At 51.8% G+C, this 17,333-nt stretch overlaps 1 protein-coding gene across 2 annotated transcripts in view; it reads right to left on the reverse strand.

The window, feature by feature from the left end:
- The window catches only part of RGS3 (regulator of G protein signaling 3), a 76,827-nt gene that overhangs the window by 55,864 nt on the left and 3,630 nt on the right, over window positions 1-17,333 (reverse strand). For both annotated transcript variants that reach the window (XM_083434707.1, XM_083434705.1), the window contains exons 3-6: window positions 14,746-14,907; window positions 9,318-9,368; window positions 1,007-1,065; window positions 137-231 (exon numbers count right to left, since the gene is read on the reverse strand). In XM_083434707.1, the coding sequence (XP_083290833.1) occupies window positions 137-231; window positions 1,007-1,065; window positions 9,318-9,368; window positions 14,746-14,907 (367 nt within the window). The remainder of the gene's footprint in view (window positions 1-136; window positions 232-1,006; window positions 1,066-9,317; window positions 9,369-14,745; window positions 14,908-17,333) is intronic.

The raw sequence follows: 17,333 nt of genomic DNA on the forward strand, positions 1-17,333 counted from the left end.
GGTTCAGGATGCCTGATCAGCCTGTTGTGACACAGCCTGGGCCTTCTCTGGGACACAAGAGGAGAGGTGTGTGTGTGTGTGAGAGAGAGAGAGAGAGGGAGGGGGCAGCAGCTGACACCCCCATCCCCATACTCACAAGACGAAATGGTCGTGGAAGACAGGGCATTTGCTGTCCAGCACAGTCCTGGTCCTCTGCCTGCACTTCCGATCTGTCTCCGGCACAAGCGACACCTTCGTTGGGAGAAGAAGAGAAAGAGCGTCGCTGTTATTGCGTGTTAACCCTCTTCTGGCTAGAGCAAGCTTCCAGCCAACACACTTAGATGAGCGGGAAACCGGCAGCTTTGAAATGGGGAAAAAACCTCACCTGGATGTCAAAGCATGAATGGAACCCACAACGAAATGTCAGTGCTGGCTTTTAAAATCCCATGCTGGATTTTTGGGTGGGGAGAGAAGGGGACAGACAGCCTGCATTTTGCGAAGTTATCCAGATGAGCCCCCTAGCTGTGGCTCAGTTCCACAGAAGTCGTGAAATCCTAAGGCTGGGTAACACAGGCAGCAAGACTGAGAGGGCCCATGAGGCACAGATGGAGCCAGGGGCCACTCGCAGTGCCCCTCAGCAGAGGATGCTCCTTTTAGGATTGCACCTGCCACAGTTAATCCGCCACTGCCTTTGCAACCCTCCAGAAAAGCAGAGGCAGCGGCGGCAGCAAGATCCCCAGCACCGAAGGGCCAGCTGAGATGCGGCAGAGATTCCTGCATTCCACACCTGCTCAGACATCTGCTGGCAAAGAGACGGAAGGGTTTTGTTTCTTTATAGATGCATGTAGCAAAAATCAATGGCTACAGACAACTTAAGTCAGCAGCTTGGTAAGGAGGAGGGCCTGTGCTCGGAGGAGGGGGAAGAGAAGAGCAGCCCTCCTCCTCCCCTGCTCCTTCAGGGGAATCCACCCACCACGAAAGATTACTGTCTCAACACCAGCACCCCTCCTGAGGGTGGCAAGCCTACCTTGACAAAGGAGTCGCAAATCCGGTACTCCTTCCCCATCAGGCCCTTGGCTTCCATGACTGGGGGACAGGGAAGAGAAAAACCAAAGAAGAAATTACATTGAAACGTGAACAGAAATAGCATCTTTTGCTGAGAGCAGGAAAAAAGGGTTAAATTGGGATTGCCAACCCAGCGCCCCCAAAGGCATTCAGTGGGGTCCCGGACGCTGAGCTTTCATTAAAAAGTCTCCAGCTCTCCGAGAACAGAAGTTATGAAGCAAAAACTACAGGTTCCCATCATTAACTGTATCTTTTTATTTGTGGCCACAGCTACTTTGTGACTGGTGCTGTCAGCGTCTTCTCAAAATTCCAAATCGGCCCCCGGACATGGAAAGGTTGGTGGCTGCTGGATCCACTGAGAGATTGTGCACTCTCTCGCTCTCTCTGACACACACACACACACACACACACACACACCCTGCAGCTTCCAGCCTATTTGATCTGCCTAACTCACTCAGCCCTTGACTCCACAGCTCCCTGCTGAGTCAGCAAAATGCCCCAGCCCCTCTCCTCTCCTCCTGCAGATAGCCCTGCCTCCCCCTAGTTAAAGGGCTTAATTTGAGCTTGGGAAACCACCCAGCAGTCTATGCATTCCACCATCCTCCATAAAAGCAAGGGATTTGGTGCCAGAATGGCACAGAATTCAGCATCCTGGGAATCTCAGCTGTTCTTTTTTGTTTCTGGTATTTTTGTGCCTATGGATGCAAATATAGACTTGAAAGTATGTGGGGGAAACATGGTGAACAAAGCACATCCACATTACAAGCTGGATCTGGTCTAAACCCCTCCAGGGTTTCTCCTAAAGACACCTTAGGGGTGTAGTTTAGGGAGGGCACTGCTGACCCTTCAGCATAAACAGATGGTGAGTGAAATATACTCAGTCGCAAAGTGATTTCATGCTCTTTATTCAGCTCATAGTGGTGAGGAGGAATGAATGAAAGTCCCCTCAAAGTATCTGCTTATATACATTATTTACACAATGGGCTTCACATGATTGGCCAATTCTGGAATTCTACTGTAAGCCAATCAGGTTGTGGATTCACTTATATCTGGAGCATGATTGGGTGGTTCCTGCCAACCAATCAGACTGCTGCATTGTTCTAGGACCAATCAGACTGATGCATTCTGAATCCTATTGTTCTAGGACCAATCAGACTGCTGCGATTTGGATCCTATTGTTCTAGGACCAATCAGACTGCTGCAGTTTCGATCCTATTCAACTCAGTACATAACACCCCTCCCCTCTAAGTTCCAGTCCTGCCCGGGAGGTCACATTCATAGTCCTCGAGGTACGCCGGCAGCCTACGTGTGCGTTGCGGCCTGTGGTGTTCCCTGGTCCGGGGTTCAGGTTCTGGCTCGTGTTCCAAGGATGCTGGCTGTGATGGGCCTGTTTGGTCTGGCGCAACCGGCTCGCTCAGTCGTGGTTCTGGTTCCGGTGTCCTTTCGGCCTCGCGGGTCCTCTCTGTATTTACTGATTCTGCCTCTCCTGCTGGCCCCTCCTGCTCTATGGGCCTCACTGCCGCTCTGTTCCCTTGGGACTCCTCTGACCTTTCCTCCTCCTGGTTTTCTCCTGGGAATCGTCGCCGTATCTGGTCGCAGTGGCGGCGCCAGCATTGCCCCCCATCCGTTAGCACCTCGTACGACACGGGGCCAGTGACCCTGGTGACTGTGGCGGGTACCCATGCTGGGCCTGCCCCAAAATTCTTTGCGTACACTGGGTCCTGGGCCTCGAAGGTCCGGGGGTTCCTGCCTTCCCCCACCACTACCTCATCCTGAGCTCTATCGGGGTGAAGGCGGTCCAATCTGATTGCAAGGCGCCGACCCATTAGTAGTTCAGCGGGCTCCGGCCAGTCGTTGAGCTGGGGGTGCTGTGCTGTGCTAGGAGGAATGTGGCAAGGCGGTACTCCCAATCCCCTTGCGTCATGCGGCGAAGGGTGTCCTTGGTGGTCCGCACCATGCGTTCTGCTTGGCCATTGGTGGCAGGGTGGAATGGCGCCGAACGGATGTGGCGGATGGCGTTCTGCGCTGTGAAGGTTTGGAATTCTCCTGACGTGAATGCAGTCCCGTTGTCTGAGACGAGAGTGTCAGGGAGCCCGTGGGTTGCAAACAGCCTGCGTAGTATCCGGATGGCTGCGGATGTAGAAGTGGACGGTACCAGTGCGACTTCCAGCCATTTGGTGTAGGAGTCCACTACTATGAAGAATGTTTTCCCCTGAAAGGGGCCAGCGAAGTCCACATGCAGGCGTGACCATGGTGCTCGGGCGGACTCCCAGGACCGGACTGGGGCCCTTGGGGGATCTGGGCGGGATTCTTGGCAGGCCTGGCAGTGTTTGACCCAGGCCTCTATCTCTCCGTCGATCCCCGGCCACCACACATAACTCCTGGCCAGGGCCTTCATTCTTACTACCCCTGGGTGTGTCTCGTGTAGGGCTGTGAGGACCCTTTTGCGGAGGGGCTGGGGAACAACGACCCTGCTTCCCCATAACAGGCACCCCTTGTGGGCCGACAGTTCATGTTTGCGGGTTGTGTAGCCAGCGAATTCTGGCCCAGGGCTGTTGCTGGGCCATCCCCTCCACACCCAGTCCAGGACCCGGGAGATGACCCTGTCCTTCTTGGAATGGTGTGCAACTTCTTGTGCCTGAATGGGGCGGTCGGGAAGCAGCTCCAGGCTCATAACCTCTTGTGCAGGTGCTGGGTCGGGGCCTGTTTCCGGTAGTGGTAGCCTGCTGAGGGCGTCCGCATGGCCCATCGCCTTCCCCGGGCGGTGAATCAGTGCATACTGGTAGCTGGCAAGGAAAATTGACCACCTGAGGACGCGAGGAGACAGCACTTGGGGGGTCTGCTTTTCGGGGGCAAACAAGCCAAGCAACGGCTTGTGGTCAGTCACCACGGTGAAGGGCCGCCCGTACAAGAAATCATGGAATTTTTTTACTCCCTTCACAATTGCCAGCCCCTCCTTGTCTATTTGTGAGTAGTTCCGTTCGGTTGCGCTGAGTGTCTGGGAAAAGTATGCTACTGGTACCTCTCTTCCATCCGGGAGCTGGTGTCCCAGGACAGCGCCAATGCCATAGGGTGAGGCGTCGCATGCTAGCACCACCGGCAGCCTCTCGTCGAAGTGTGCCAAGACCGAGTTTGAGACAAGCAAGTCCTTGACTGCCTGGAATGCAGCCTCCTGGCGCTGGCCCCACACCCAAGGGGCCCGCTTGTCCAGAAGTCTGTGTAGGGGCTCTGCTACTGCCGCTTTGTGGGGAAGGAAGGAATGGTAAAAGTTCAATAGTCCCAAAAAGGCCTGAAGTTCAGTCTTGCTCTTGGGCGCTGGGGCATCACAAATGGCCCGTACCTTGTCCCCAGTCGGGTGTACCCCTTCTGCGTCCACCATAAATCCCAGAAAGTCCACCTGAGGCACTCCTAGTAGACATTTTTCCCGCTTCACCTTGAGACCCGCCGTCTGGAAACGGTGCAGAACGGTGCGGAGGCGGTCCTCAAACTCCTCTGGTGTGGGCCCGGCAATCAACACATCATCGAAGAAGGGGGTGACGCCAGGAATTCCTTTAAGGAGAGAGTCCATTAGGTTCTGGAATATGCCTGGTGCCACGCTGACGCCGAATTGCAGCCGCTTTACCCTGAACGCTCCTCTGTGCGTCACAATCGTCTGTGCCTCTGCTGTGGCCTCATCTACTGGTAGCTGTTGATATGCTTGGGCCAAGTCCAGCTTGCCAAAAATTTTCGACCCAGCCAGGGTGGCAAGGACATGGCTGACCACTGGCACTGGGTATGCATGGGCCGTGAGGGCCTTGTTTATGGTACATTTGTAGTCTGCGCAGATGCGGACCGAACCATTAGGCTTGACGGGTGTGACGATTGGGGTTTCCCAGGGGGCATTAGGCACCGGCTCCAGCACTCCTTGCTCCACGAGCCGGTCCAATTCCTCGTCTATACGGGGTTTCAGGGCGAACGGGACCCGGCGGGCCTTGAGCCTGACTGGTCGTACTGCGGGGTCAAGCTGTAGAGCAATGGGGGGGCCCGTATACTGTCCCAATTTCCCATCAAAAACCCCCGGAAATTCCTTGCATATGGCGTCCACGTCCACTTGTAAGCTAGTGTTGTTCACCCCGGTGACGGCTAGCCCCAGTGGTCCAAACCATGCCAATCCCAGTAAGCTAATGTAGGGGCCCTTGACCACAAGCAAGTCCAGTTGCCGCGTCCGCCCTCGGTATTGCACCCTGAAGGTCCCCACCCCCATTGTGGGGACCTTACGTTTCTGGAAGTCCCGGAGGGTGAATGGGGCCGGCCTGAGTTTGGGACCCCCAGTAGGACACAGTTTCCTTAAGGTCCTTGCCGAGATTATGGATAGGTTTGAACCCGTGTCAAGCTCCATGCGGCATGGGGCCCCCTCTATCTGTACCTCTACATAAATTTTCTCTACGTTGGGGTGGGGCAACTGGTATACCTGGAAGTCCGTGAGCTCCGTTGAGTTGCCTTGGTGCGTTGGGCCCCGGGACCTGAGGCTCCTGGATTGGTCATCTGATGCCTGGCGTCGGGTGGGCCGAGCCCGACACACCCGGGCGATGTGTCCCGATTTTCTGCACTGCCTGCACTCTGCGTTGCGGAAACGGCAGGTCCTCCTCTCGTGACTTTCTCCACAGCTTGCGCAGTTCCCTCCTTCTCGTCGAGGCAGCTGTGGTATGTGGGCTGCTTGAGTGCGCTGCTGTACTCGGTGCACCTCCTCCCTGTTGGATCCTGAGTCATCGGTGAGGTCTTCGTGGTGGACCCTCGGTTGGGACGGCTGGCTCGGCCGTGCCTCTTGCGTCGACTTCTCAGCAGCTTCTGTTGCCAGGGCCTCCTCCAGAGCGACCTGGAACGTTAGGTTCTTCTTAGCGTAGAGGCGTCGTTGCAGCTTCTCATCCCTCAGGCCACCGACGAGGCGGTCACGAAGCATGTTCTCCAGCTCTGAGAAGTTGCAGAACCGGGCGGCTTGGCGGAGAGAGGTCACAAACCCAGTTATGGTTTCCCCAGGGGCTTGCCGCTTTGCGTAGAAGGCATTTCGACGAGCCACCACTGAGGGCTGTGGCGAAAAGTGCCCCTTCAGCTGTTCCATTATTGTTTTGTATGGAACTGTAGCGACGTCTTCAGGCGCAAGGAGAGCCCGGGCGATTTCAAACGTCTCCTCTCCGCAGACGCTGAAGAATATTGCCCTCTTCTTGGCGTCTTCTTCATCGGTGACCCCCTTGGCTTCTAGGAGGAAGGTAAAACGAGAGGCGTACGCTTCCCAGTCTCCAGATGCTGGGTTGAACGGCGAGAAGCTGCTGTTGGTTGCCATTCTGAGTTCCTTGTGTCCCGGAGCTGAAGCCTAGATACACGGTGCGAGGCAGCGGTGCGGCAGGTGGCGGTGCTGCGGTGCGGTGTGTGGCAGTCAGCTCAGCGGGATCCCACCTTCGTCGCCAGTGAAATATACTCAGTCGCAAAGTGATTTCATGCTCTTTATTCAGCTCATAGTGGTGAGGAGGAATGAATGAAAGTCCCCTCAAAGTATCTGCTTATATACATTATTTACACAATGGGCTTCACATGATTGGCCAATTCTGGAATTCTACTGTAAGCCAATCAGGTTGTGGATTCACTTATATCTGGAGCATGATTGGGTGGTTCCTGCCAACCAATCAGACTGCTGCATTGTTCTAGGACCAATCAGACTGATGCATTCTGAATCCTATTGTTCTAGGACCAATCAGACTGCTGCGATTTGGATCCTATTGTTCTAGGACCAATCAGACTGCTGCAGTTTCGATCCTATTCAACTCAGTACATAACAGTGAGCTAAACTGGTTTGGCACTAAAGTGAAGAGGGGTCCAGGAAAGCTCCCATTGTGGTCAGGAACGGCGCTTCATGTCGCCCACTACCTTTCCTGCAGCAGAAGCAGGATAATCTATGACAAAATCTTCTCTTATAACAACAGTGTGCAAAGGCATGCAGACTTAGCTTGGTCTGCAAAATAACAGGTCCAGGATTTATCTTTTCGTCGCCAGTGTTTTGTTTTCTTCCCGGCACCCCATCCTGCTTTCCTTCCTGGAACCTGCTCTGAGCACCAGGGCTCAGCCCTGGAAATGTGCGCCGTGTGTTTTTTGAAAAGAAAGAGGGCCTCTGACCACGTGCAGCATACCTTCCCATGGCAGCTAGAGAGCACATGCCAACCTACAGGCTCAGCTCAGGCCAAGGGGTCTTCCACCTGGCCTTGAGCCCCTTTCCTTAGAAGCTGACCCACTGGCTGCAAAGGGTTCCAGGAGAGAACAGGATCCGGTCCCAGCCCCTTCACCAAGCCCCTCTTCATGCACCCCTGGTGGTGGTGGTGGCAGCAGCAAAGAGTCCTGCCATTCAGGGAGGGAGGCAGGGCCCCACCCCATGGATTTCAGCTCACATGGTTTAATCTGCAGGAGCCCAGGTGGCCCAGGGTGTCAGGTCAGGACTGGGGAGATGAGAGTTCAGCCACAGGTGACTTTGAGCCAGTGACTGGTTTTAAGGCTCACCTACCCCACAGGGTTGTTGCTGAGAATAAAATTGGGGGAAAAGAATCATGTGCACTGCCCTGGGCGTTATGGTGGAGGAGGGCAAGCTGGAAAGGCAATAAATTAATGCTCCTGGCTTGCTAACAGCCAGTGCTTAGAGGAGAGACTTACAGCTACAATTAAGATGACAAAAAACAAGTAGGTCTGCATGCCAAATGAACAACTCATTTTGCTTGAGAAAAAAGGAGAGAGACAGAGAGAGGATTGATGTGTGTGGATAACACTGCAATACTTGCCATGTAATAAAAGGAGAAACCACAAGACATCTTCTCAAAGCACGCTGGTTTTCTGGGCAACCTATTTTTCAATCGATCTGAAGCCTGCCACTTTAAACCTAGCAGAGAACACCCCCCCCCCCCCCCAATTTGCTGAAATGAGTTTAAACCCCTCTGCCTGCAGCTGCCTGCCACTCCACGACTAAGGATCACTGGCAGGAAAGAGAGCAGAAGAGGGAAAGAGGGTGGGAGGGAAAAAAGGATTTATAGATGCCTCTCTCTCTCTGTGTGTGTGTGTGTGTGTGTGTGTGTGTACACACACACAAGCATGTAATGTTTTCTATTAGTAAAAGCCTACTAAAAATACCCAGGCCTGAGCATTTGGTTGGAGGCAGGCGCAGCTCCACTTCCAGATGCCAAACTGCATTTCATGCGCCTGACTTCCTCCTGCTCGCCATGACAGGATCTGTGCCGGAGGCCCAAAAGCACCATCAAGCTAAATATCAAGAGGCTGCATCTTGATTTTAGCTCAGTCTCATCCTTGCACAGCTGTGCCGCGACCACAGCGGAAGAGAGGCTGGAGTTTCTCTGGGCAATGCTGCAGAATCCAGGCTCCATCCCCACCCTGCACTGGCTCCCCCCCCCCCCCATAGAAGAAAGAGCCAGGATGTGGTTCTGCCCTGGCTGAGTGAATTTTCTTTCTCTCCTACTCTGCCCATCCCATCCACAAAAGTGGAACAAGAAGAGAAGCAGCCACAGGGACTGCAGGTGGCAGGGATGTATCCCCACCCCCCTCACACCCCAGATGTACTTTCTTCTTTACTAAATCCTCAAAATTGTCCATCAGCCAGAGCCAGGTGGAACATACTGCCTTGGGGCAGAGCCAGACACATAACATGGGCTCCCCACACCCAACAACCCCATTGCCAAGCACACACCTGAGTGATGACAGATCAGGTATTGTAAAGCAAAACTCTGAAACTGGTCAGCTGCAGAGACCTGGCCAAAGGCAACAAATCAAAATGCCCAGATGTTGAGAGAGATGAGCCAGGCAGGGCAGGGAACCCTCTGGGAAACTTGAACATTTTAAGGAACATCCCGTTATGTCAGCATTCTTAAGCATAAAGCCCCGTTTTAAAGCTGGGGGGGTCAGACACCCTCAGGAGATACTCATAGATGCAGGTCATCCCAATGCAGATGGCTGTGGGGATGGGGACGGTGGGGGCAGGAAGTTACAAGCACCACCACACCTGAGCCACCGTTTTACAGCCAGCACTATACGCCCCTGCTTCAGTGACCATGTTGCTCCTGTCTGAGGCTGCTGGCTCTCAGACCACCAGTAAAAAGCAAAGTCACCAATGTAGTTGGTGTGTGTGTGTGTGTGTGTGTGTGTGTGTGTAAGGGCCACCCCTCGAAAAGTGAACATTTCAACTACCCAATAGATGCTTCTCTCCACCTGCTCAGTTCCTTTGGCTTCCCAGGTTGCTTACTCACCATAGAGCTTCAGGTCCTTTCCTTCCGTGGTGATGGAGAGCTTCAGCTGCCCTAGAGGAGACAAGAGGGGCTATGACTGAGAGTGTACAGAGAAGCTGGACTTGGAATCTGGGAGACACTGAGAACCACCTCAGGCAGAGACTCGCTAACTGGCCTCAGTTACTCATCTCTGAAATGGGGACTTGCATTAAATGCAACTAGATACGAAACTAGGGGCAGCTATCTGGCTTCCATCAGAATCCAGAAGTTTTTCCCTCTCTCTCTCTTTCTCTCCTGCCCACACAAATTATGCACCACAGTCAGTTTTCCTGAGGAGAGACATAAAAACTTAAGAAAAGTCCTACTGGGTCAGTTCAAAGGCCCATCCAGTCTTGTTCTCACATTGGCCAACCAGCTGCCCCAATGGGAAGCCCAAGAGCAGGACACGAGCACAACATCAACTTGTATTCAGAAGCATGCTACTGTCTCTAACCATTGTGGCTAGAAGCCACTAACAGTCTTATCTTTCATTAATCCCCTTTCAAAGTTGGTGGTCATTGCTGCCTCCTGTGGCAGAACTTAAATACGTGCTGTGTGAAGAATCGAAGAATCATAGAATCTTAAGAGTTGGAAGGGACCCCAAGGATCATCTAGTCCAACCCCCTGCAGTGCAGGAAACTCAGCTAAAGCATCCATGACAGACAGCTATACAACCACTGCTTAGAAACCTCCAAGGAAGGAAAGTCCACCACTTTCTGAGGGAGCCCATTCCACAGCCAAACAACTCTTCCCATCAGAAAGTTATTCCTGAAGTTTGTCGGAATCTCCTTTCTTGTAACTTGAATCCATTGGCTTGAATGGATTGGATATTTGAAGTTGGCTCTCATATCTCCTCTTTTCCAGGCTAAACATACCCAACTCCCTCGACCGTTCCTCATGAGGCTTGGTTTCCCAATCATTGATCATCTTGATCACCCTCCTCTGCAAATGTTCCAGCTTATCAGTATGCTTCTTAAAAGGTGGCACCCAGAACTGGACACAGTACTCTAGCTGGGGGTCTGACCGAGGCACAATAGAGTGGGACTATTACTTCCGTTGATCTGGACACTATACTTCTGCTGATGCAGCCTAGAATAGTGTTAGGCTTTTTTTGCTGCTGCGTCACACGGTTGACTCATGTTAAGCTTTTGGTCCATCAAGACCACAAACTTTAAGAAGTACTTTCTTTTGTCTGTCTGTGGATGCCCATGAGTCCTAGGGTTGGTGACAGGGAGAAAAACTTTTCTCCATATGCTTTCTCTACTCCATGCATAACTTTGTACACCTCTCTCATGTGGCCCCTTGCTAGCATTTTCTAAAGCAAAAGGCCCCAGATGTTGTAATCTGAGTCACTCCAGCCCCTTTCTTTTCCAAATCCACAATACCCTTTCTGTGGTGGCACAACCAGAAATGTACAAGCATGGCTGCACCATAGATTTGTATAAGGGAATTATGATATTGTCAGTTTCATTTCTTTCCTAATGAGCCTGGAGAGAACCAGTGGGACAATCTGAATGCAAAGACTATAGGAAGGACAGGGGTTGTTGTGGGTGATGATACTGGACTCCAGGAGCAACTGAGTGCTGGGGACATTCTTACATCCTCCTGACCCAAATGCTCAAGGTGGTTATGAGATGGAGAATGAAGCCAAGGAGGCCTCCAACATAGGAAATGCTGGAGCAACAGGTGGCTTCCGTTACTGACACACAGACTGGGTGCATACTTTTCCCAATCATGACAAAGAGATAAAATTTATAGCTACTCAAAATATCCAATGTGGGTAACAATTAGAATGCAATAAGATGATAATAATAATGAACCACAGTAAGATTCGCCCCCCCCCCCCAAGATAATAAGCAAAACATGAAGAGCTAAAACCATAACAGGGAATCAACCAAACCAAGCCAGCAGGAGTTGAAAAAATGAACCAAAGAAACACCCCAGATCCACAAAAATATCAAAAGAACCCGTGCACCCTTTTGTGGTTTGCACATGGTGTGTGTATGTTTATGTGTGCACACTGTTTGCAAAACAAAGCAAGTCAGCAGTTTGCTTTTTAACACTAAGTTAAGGACGGCTCTGATTTATGGTTTGCTTTAATAAGTGTCAAGGCATCCTCATTGTATGATTAGTCTTCCCTCCTCCTCCTCCTCCTCAGGGCACACAGCAAAGATCCATTGGAGACCAGTGCGTGGAGGGTGCCCCCTGGTGGGCAAGAGGAGGCAAGGCCATTTGTGCTGCACCCAGGACCTCAAAATATCCAGGGATGTAACAGAAGGGGGAAGTGGGGAGCGGGCGGGGGGGTGATATATACAGCTGAATCAGAAAAAGAGCCCATTAAGCCCAACATCCTTTCTCCAACAGAGGCCAGCCAGAGGCTCCGATGGCAGAATTCACAGGCAGTGACAGCCGTCCCTCATTGTAACCATGCAGCATCTGATGGCCTGTATCTGAGCTTGCAGGTTCCATTTCGCAGCCATGGCTGACAGCTGTGGAAAGATCCTTCTCTCTCTCCATCTCCTCCATGAGCTTGTCTTAAGCCTTTCCAAAAGCCACCTAAACTAGTGGTTATCTCTGGTGACAGACAGCTTCATATTCAACTCTCCACAGCATCCATGCATGGTTTCTTGCAATTTTTTAAATTTTCCAACAGAAACCCTCCTACATAAAACAGCAGCAGGCAATGCTGAAATTCAACCAGGAAAGCTTTCTCAGTTAGAAAGATGTAGTGGGAGATTAATGGCTTCCTCACCTGTTTAATTTCTACCATTCACACACCTGCAGGGGGTTGGGGGGGGGAGCCCTATTACAACCCTTTGCTGCAACTGGGAAATGAATAGAGGTGGCAGTGCATGTGTCTCTGAGAATGAATGAATGTGGCTATCTGTGTAGCCCACAGAGAGAGGCAAGCGCACACCCAAATCGTTCTGAAGCAAGGGCCAGTCTGCGGCCCCTCTGGAAGGCCTGCCACATCTTGGATTCTTCTCATTCACTAGTGGGGTATACTCTGAGTTCAGAAGTTGCGGGAACAAGCCGGTCAAGAGAACAAAGGGCCTGCTGTGAAAGCGGAATGGCCCTGACCCAGCCAAGCGTGTCTGGCAGATCCTGCCAGCCAACAACCAGGCCTAGAAAGGAAGAATTTGCCAGGAGCAGAATCCCCTCCCAGGAAACAAAGCCAGCGGGGCAGGGAAAGGAGCATGAGAAATTCCATATTAGGGGCACCATTAGAAGCCCATATTCATAAGCACAGAGGCCAGAGACTCATGTGTGGCTTTCAAGCAAGTGCTCCAGTTCATGGGATGCTGAATCCCATGTGTTTAATACTGAACTCCAGGAAAGCAGACGTGGAATCATAAATAACAACAGACAAGGCTGGAGTACCTACATCTGCACCAGAGCTAAAGGACATCCTGTTTCACATTTCATGTGGCTTTAGCTCCCCCTGTAAGCAGTGCCTCTGCCAGGGGTGAGTCCAGTCCTGCCCAGACTCAAATCCATTTCCATCTGCAAGACTGAATTCTGAGCCAAGAGTTGGTTACATGAGTGTAAGAAGATCCTCGCTGCTGGAACAGACTGGTATTCAAAGGTAGACAGCCTCTGGACATGGAGGCTCCATTTAGCCAGTCGTGGTTAAACTGATTCTAAAAGGTCAGCTCTGAAGATGTACTAAACAAAAGAGGGTCCTCTTAGCCTGCAGAGAGCTCCTGCCTTTAAAATTAACATAAAGGAGATCCCCACAGATCAGAGGACACAAGCTTCAGCCCAGCACCTCTCTTGCTAGAAACTGGCTGGTAGTCTAGAGCAGCATTTCCCAACCTTGGGCCTCCAGCTGTTTTTAATTTCTTAACCCATAAAAGGTTAAGAAATTGGTCCCCAAATGCATGTTTTGGTAAAAAACAGGCCCTGGGTCTGAAAAGGACGAAGACACCTGACCTAGAGATTGCACAAATTATCCCACTTTCTATGTGGAAGTAAATCCCATTGGTTGACGTGGTGCGGATTCGCAGGGGGTCACCGCAAAGTCCTGGCACAGCAGTGAGGAAATGGCATGAGCCCTCCCATGCGTGCCACACAGGAAGGTAACGTGAGCACGGACACTGCTGTGTGTACACGTGTGAAGGGGAGCTATGAGCGGCTGCAGCTCCCTGCTTAGAGGCACACTCCCCACCCACTGAGCACACACGGAGGGCAACTGAGCAGGAGAGTTCCTGCCGTTGCCCCTGGCAGGCAGACAGGCAGGCGGGAGCATTGCCACAGCCTGCCTCTGCTGCAAGGGCTCCACACAGGCTCCATCCCCTGACACCTGATACAGAGACACCAACAGCAGCACCTCCCACCGCACTCCCCTCCTGCCTGCCAGAACAAGGGACTCCTGCTGGCAACAAGCTCTGCAGCCACAGCAACAAGTGCCACACTTCCCCACCCCAACTCACCAAAGGTTTTCACATAGCAGGGAGGCTCCGGCTGGTCGACTGACCTGACACAGAGGGAGGCTCGGGGGGCGGCTCCGTGCTCCATCCCCCACCCACCCATCCAGCCGAGCACCCGGCTCCTCCACTCTCTCCTACTGGAGGCACCTGCTATTCCAGTCACTGGGCTGAGCCAGGCAGCTTCAAAGAGGCTTCAAAGTAATTTCCTCCGAGGAGGAAGCAGCTGCTGGGGCCTAACCGCCACTATTTGAACAGGACAAAAGGCACCACTGATGCCCATTGGTGGATTTGAAAGCCAATCTGCACCTGCCCACAACAGAGAGCGAGCGAGAGAGACAGACACCCCGCCTTGAAGGCAAAGTACAAAATTGCACCGCCAGCGTATGTCTGTGGGTGTGTACCACATTTAAGTGGTGTGGGTGTGTGCATGCACGTACATTAACAATTTTTTAGAATTATAGCGATTATTTACTCATGTGTGAGCATACAAATATTCTCCAGTGCCTGTTTTCTAACTCCCCGATGCCGGAAAGAACACAAACAGTCACAGCTTGATTTCACGCACTGCTAATGCTGGCTTTACGGAAACTTCTATGGGGCGGGGGGTGGGGTGGGCAGCCAACAGGTCCATCATCAAACCTAGTGTTTGTCTCCTGCAGGGTCTCCTGCTCACTTGGTCCTTTTCCATGGACCCTTTTATGCCTTCCATCTACTCCAGCACATTGTCTGCTCTCTGCCTGGCAGTAGCTCTTCAGCCTCGAGAGAGGGAGGGAAAAAACAAGGGACTTTGAAAGAATCTTTTCTAGCAGCAAGCTTTCTGCCTTACAAGACGCCGAGTGTACACCCTTAGAAACGCAACACTTGAAACGGAGCAGGGGATTTTACTTTGGCTCTGCAAAGTCCTGCCACTTGCCCCAGCTCCCCTTTTGCAATGTGCTTCCAGGCCAGCCCCCAGCCCACTTCCACCTACCAGGACCTACCCTTGCCTCTAACGCAGGAGTGGCTGATCTTCCTCCTCCGGTTCTTCTGGAGCCTCTCCAGCGCCTTCCCCGGCGAAGTTTGAGCTCTGGAAATGCCGCTGCTGCTTTCTGGAAGATGTGCAGGCCCCTGGCCTTCCTCCGCACAGGTGTCGAGCTCCATACCTGCAAGGAAAGAAGAGCTCTGGGGAGAAGCCTGCTAGGTAGAAACTGACAGCTGCTGGTGCCTTTGGCCACTATCTGAATAGACAGGAGGAGGAACTATTATAGCAGCCTTTCCGGACAGTGTTATCAACCATCCTGTGTCAGACTGGGGTGGGGACCTGAGGGCGAAACTCTTGCAGGTGGCCACATTCTATGGGTCTCCTCCCTGGACACCCACCCTCACCTTGTGGGTCCTTCCAAGGGCTCGCAGGGACTCAAGATCCTTTTCCAGCTGTTGCTTTTATTTGCCAATGGCTATTTTCATCCTTGTGGTTTATTATGATTTGGTGGATTTTATTGCTTTTGTGGATTGCTGAAAGCTGCAGAAAGGCAGGATACAAAGAAAGGTGGGTGGGAAGGAGATCAGGTGGGCTACGAAGCAGGGCTCTGGGCCCAGCCACACTGGCGTGCGTCCCATGATGACTAGTATTTTGTATCGATCTATTATGATGAGTCTGATTGGGGTTTTTTATTTATTTTTTTGTCCTGCTCCTTTCCCCAGGAAAACAGAGCAAAGTCAATCCATGAAACAGAGCAAAGTCAATCCATGGCAAACTCAAAGAAAAAATCCTTCCTGTTCTGAACATGTCCTAAAATAGTTCCTGAACGGGACTCTGCATGCTTTCCCCGGAGCTGTGTTGTGGGTGATCCCCTCCCACCCCCTTTCCTTCTTTCTCTGCCTTACTCTGCAGGGTCTTTCCCCCAGTTTTTCCCTCTCCAGCTCTGAGCAGCACACTTAGGGTTTCATGACATGCTTATATCTTTTATTTTACTTTTCCCTGTTTAGTGTTCATATAAAAATTGGAAAGGTCACGGCTCCTTTTGTATAGGTCAAAGGATTGCCCAATTATCTGGTTTTCTGACTCTCTGCCACAGGTGGGCAGAGCTGAAGGTGGAGACATTTGATTAGAGGAAGAATGAACAGGGAGGGAAACATGGGGCTTCAGGGCTCTTTCCCCAAGGAAGGTAAAGGTAAAGATAAAGGTAAAGGTAAAGGGACCCCTGACAGTTAGGTCCAGTCGCAGATGACTCTGGGGTTGCGGGGCTCATCTCGCTTTATTGGCCGAGGGAGCCGGCGTACAGCTTCTGGGTCATGTGGCCAGCATGACCAAGCTGCTTCTGGCGAACCAGAGCAGCACACGGAAATGCCATTTACCTTCCCGCCGGAGCGGTACCTATTTATCTACTTGCACTTTGACGTGCTTTCAAACCGCTAGGTTGGCAGGAGTAGGGACAGAGCAAAGGGAGCTCATCCCATCGCAGGGATTAGAACTATCAGTTAGACCAGCTTGGGATCAAGGGACACATGGCATGACCTACTGAGTGGTAGCTCCTTATCATCTCTCAGCTCAGTCTTCGTGTGTGTGGGGGGGTGTATACATTTATTTTTAATGGAACTATTCAGCATAGAATACAATAAAAACAGATTAATCTAAATAAAAATGAAAAAAAAAAATTCCAACAAAAAGAAAGAAGAAGAAATACAAAGCTCTCTTGTCTCACCTGGGAGCTTCCCTTTCCTCTCTCAGCCCACAGAGACTCATTTTTCTACACACACACACACACACACCCTTCAGCCAGACAAGGGCGCTTGGCGTGGTTTCTAGACAGCCCCTTGGATAACCCGCTCTGCGTCCCTTAAATTCTCCCGCCTGCTCTGCTCCACCAACCCGCCCGCAGCATCTCTTGCTTTCCTTTTGGCCTGGCCGACATGCCACTGTGTGTCTCCTAGAAACTCCCTCCATCTTTTAGGCACAGCTTCCTGGCACTGCCTTTTTACTGCATTCTTTGGAGTTGCCAACTGCCCAGAAAAACAAGAGCTTCGCTTGCTCCTGCAACCACGATTGGCATCAGATTGATGTGCAGCAATGAGCATCAAGAATAGGAAATTAGGCAGAGCCTGCTAGCGCAGGACCAAAGCCCATCTAGTTTAGTCTCTTGTTCTCACAGGGGCCAACCAGATGACTGCTGGAAGCCCACAAACGGGATTCAAGCACAAGAGAACTCTCCTTTCCTGTGGCTTCCAGCAACTGGTAGTCAGAAGCATGGCTGCCTCCAACTGTGGAGGCAGAGCATAGCCATCCTGGCTAGCAGCCGCCAATAGCCCTCTCCTCCTCCATGGATTTGGCTAACCCTCTTTTAAAGCCTTCCAAGTTGGTGGCAATTACTGTCTCCTGCAGCAGCAAGTTCCATACTATGCATAATTTTACAAACTTGGTTAGAGCATGGTGCTGATGATGCCAAGGTCGCAGGTTCGATCCCTGTGAGGGACAGCTACATATTCCCACAGAGTCCCTTTCAACTCTGAAATTCTACGGTTCCCAAACATTTCTTCCCCCACAGACCACTTGAGAAGCACCTGATGGTCTTGAAGGACTATGTGTGAT

This window comes from Podarcis tiliguerta, assembly GCF_965153285.1.
Source record: "Podarcis tiliguerta genome assembly, chromosome: 1".
Lineage (NCBI taxonomy): Eukaryota > Metazoa > Chordata > Lepidosauria > Squamata > Lacertidae > Podarcis > Podarcis tiliguerta.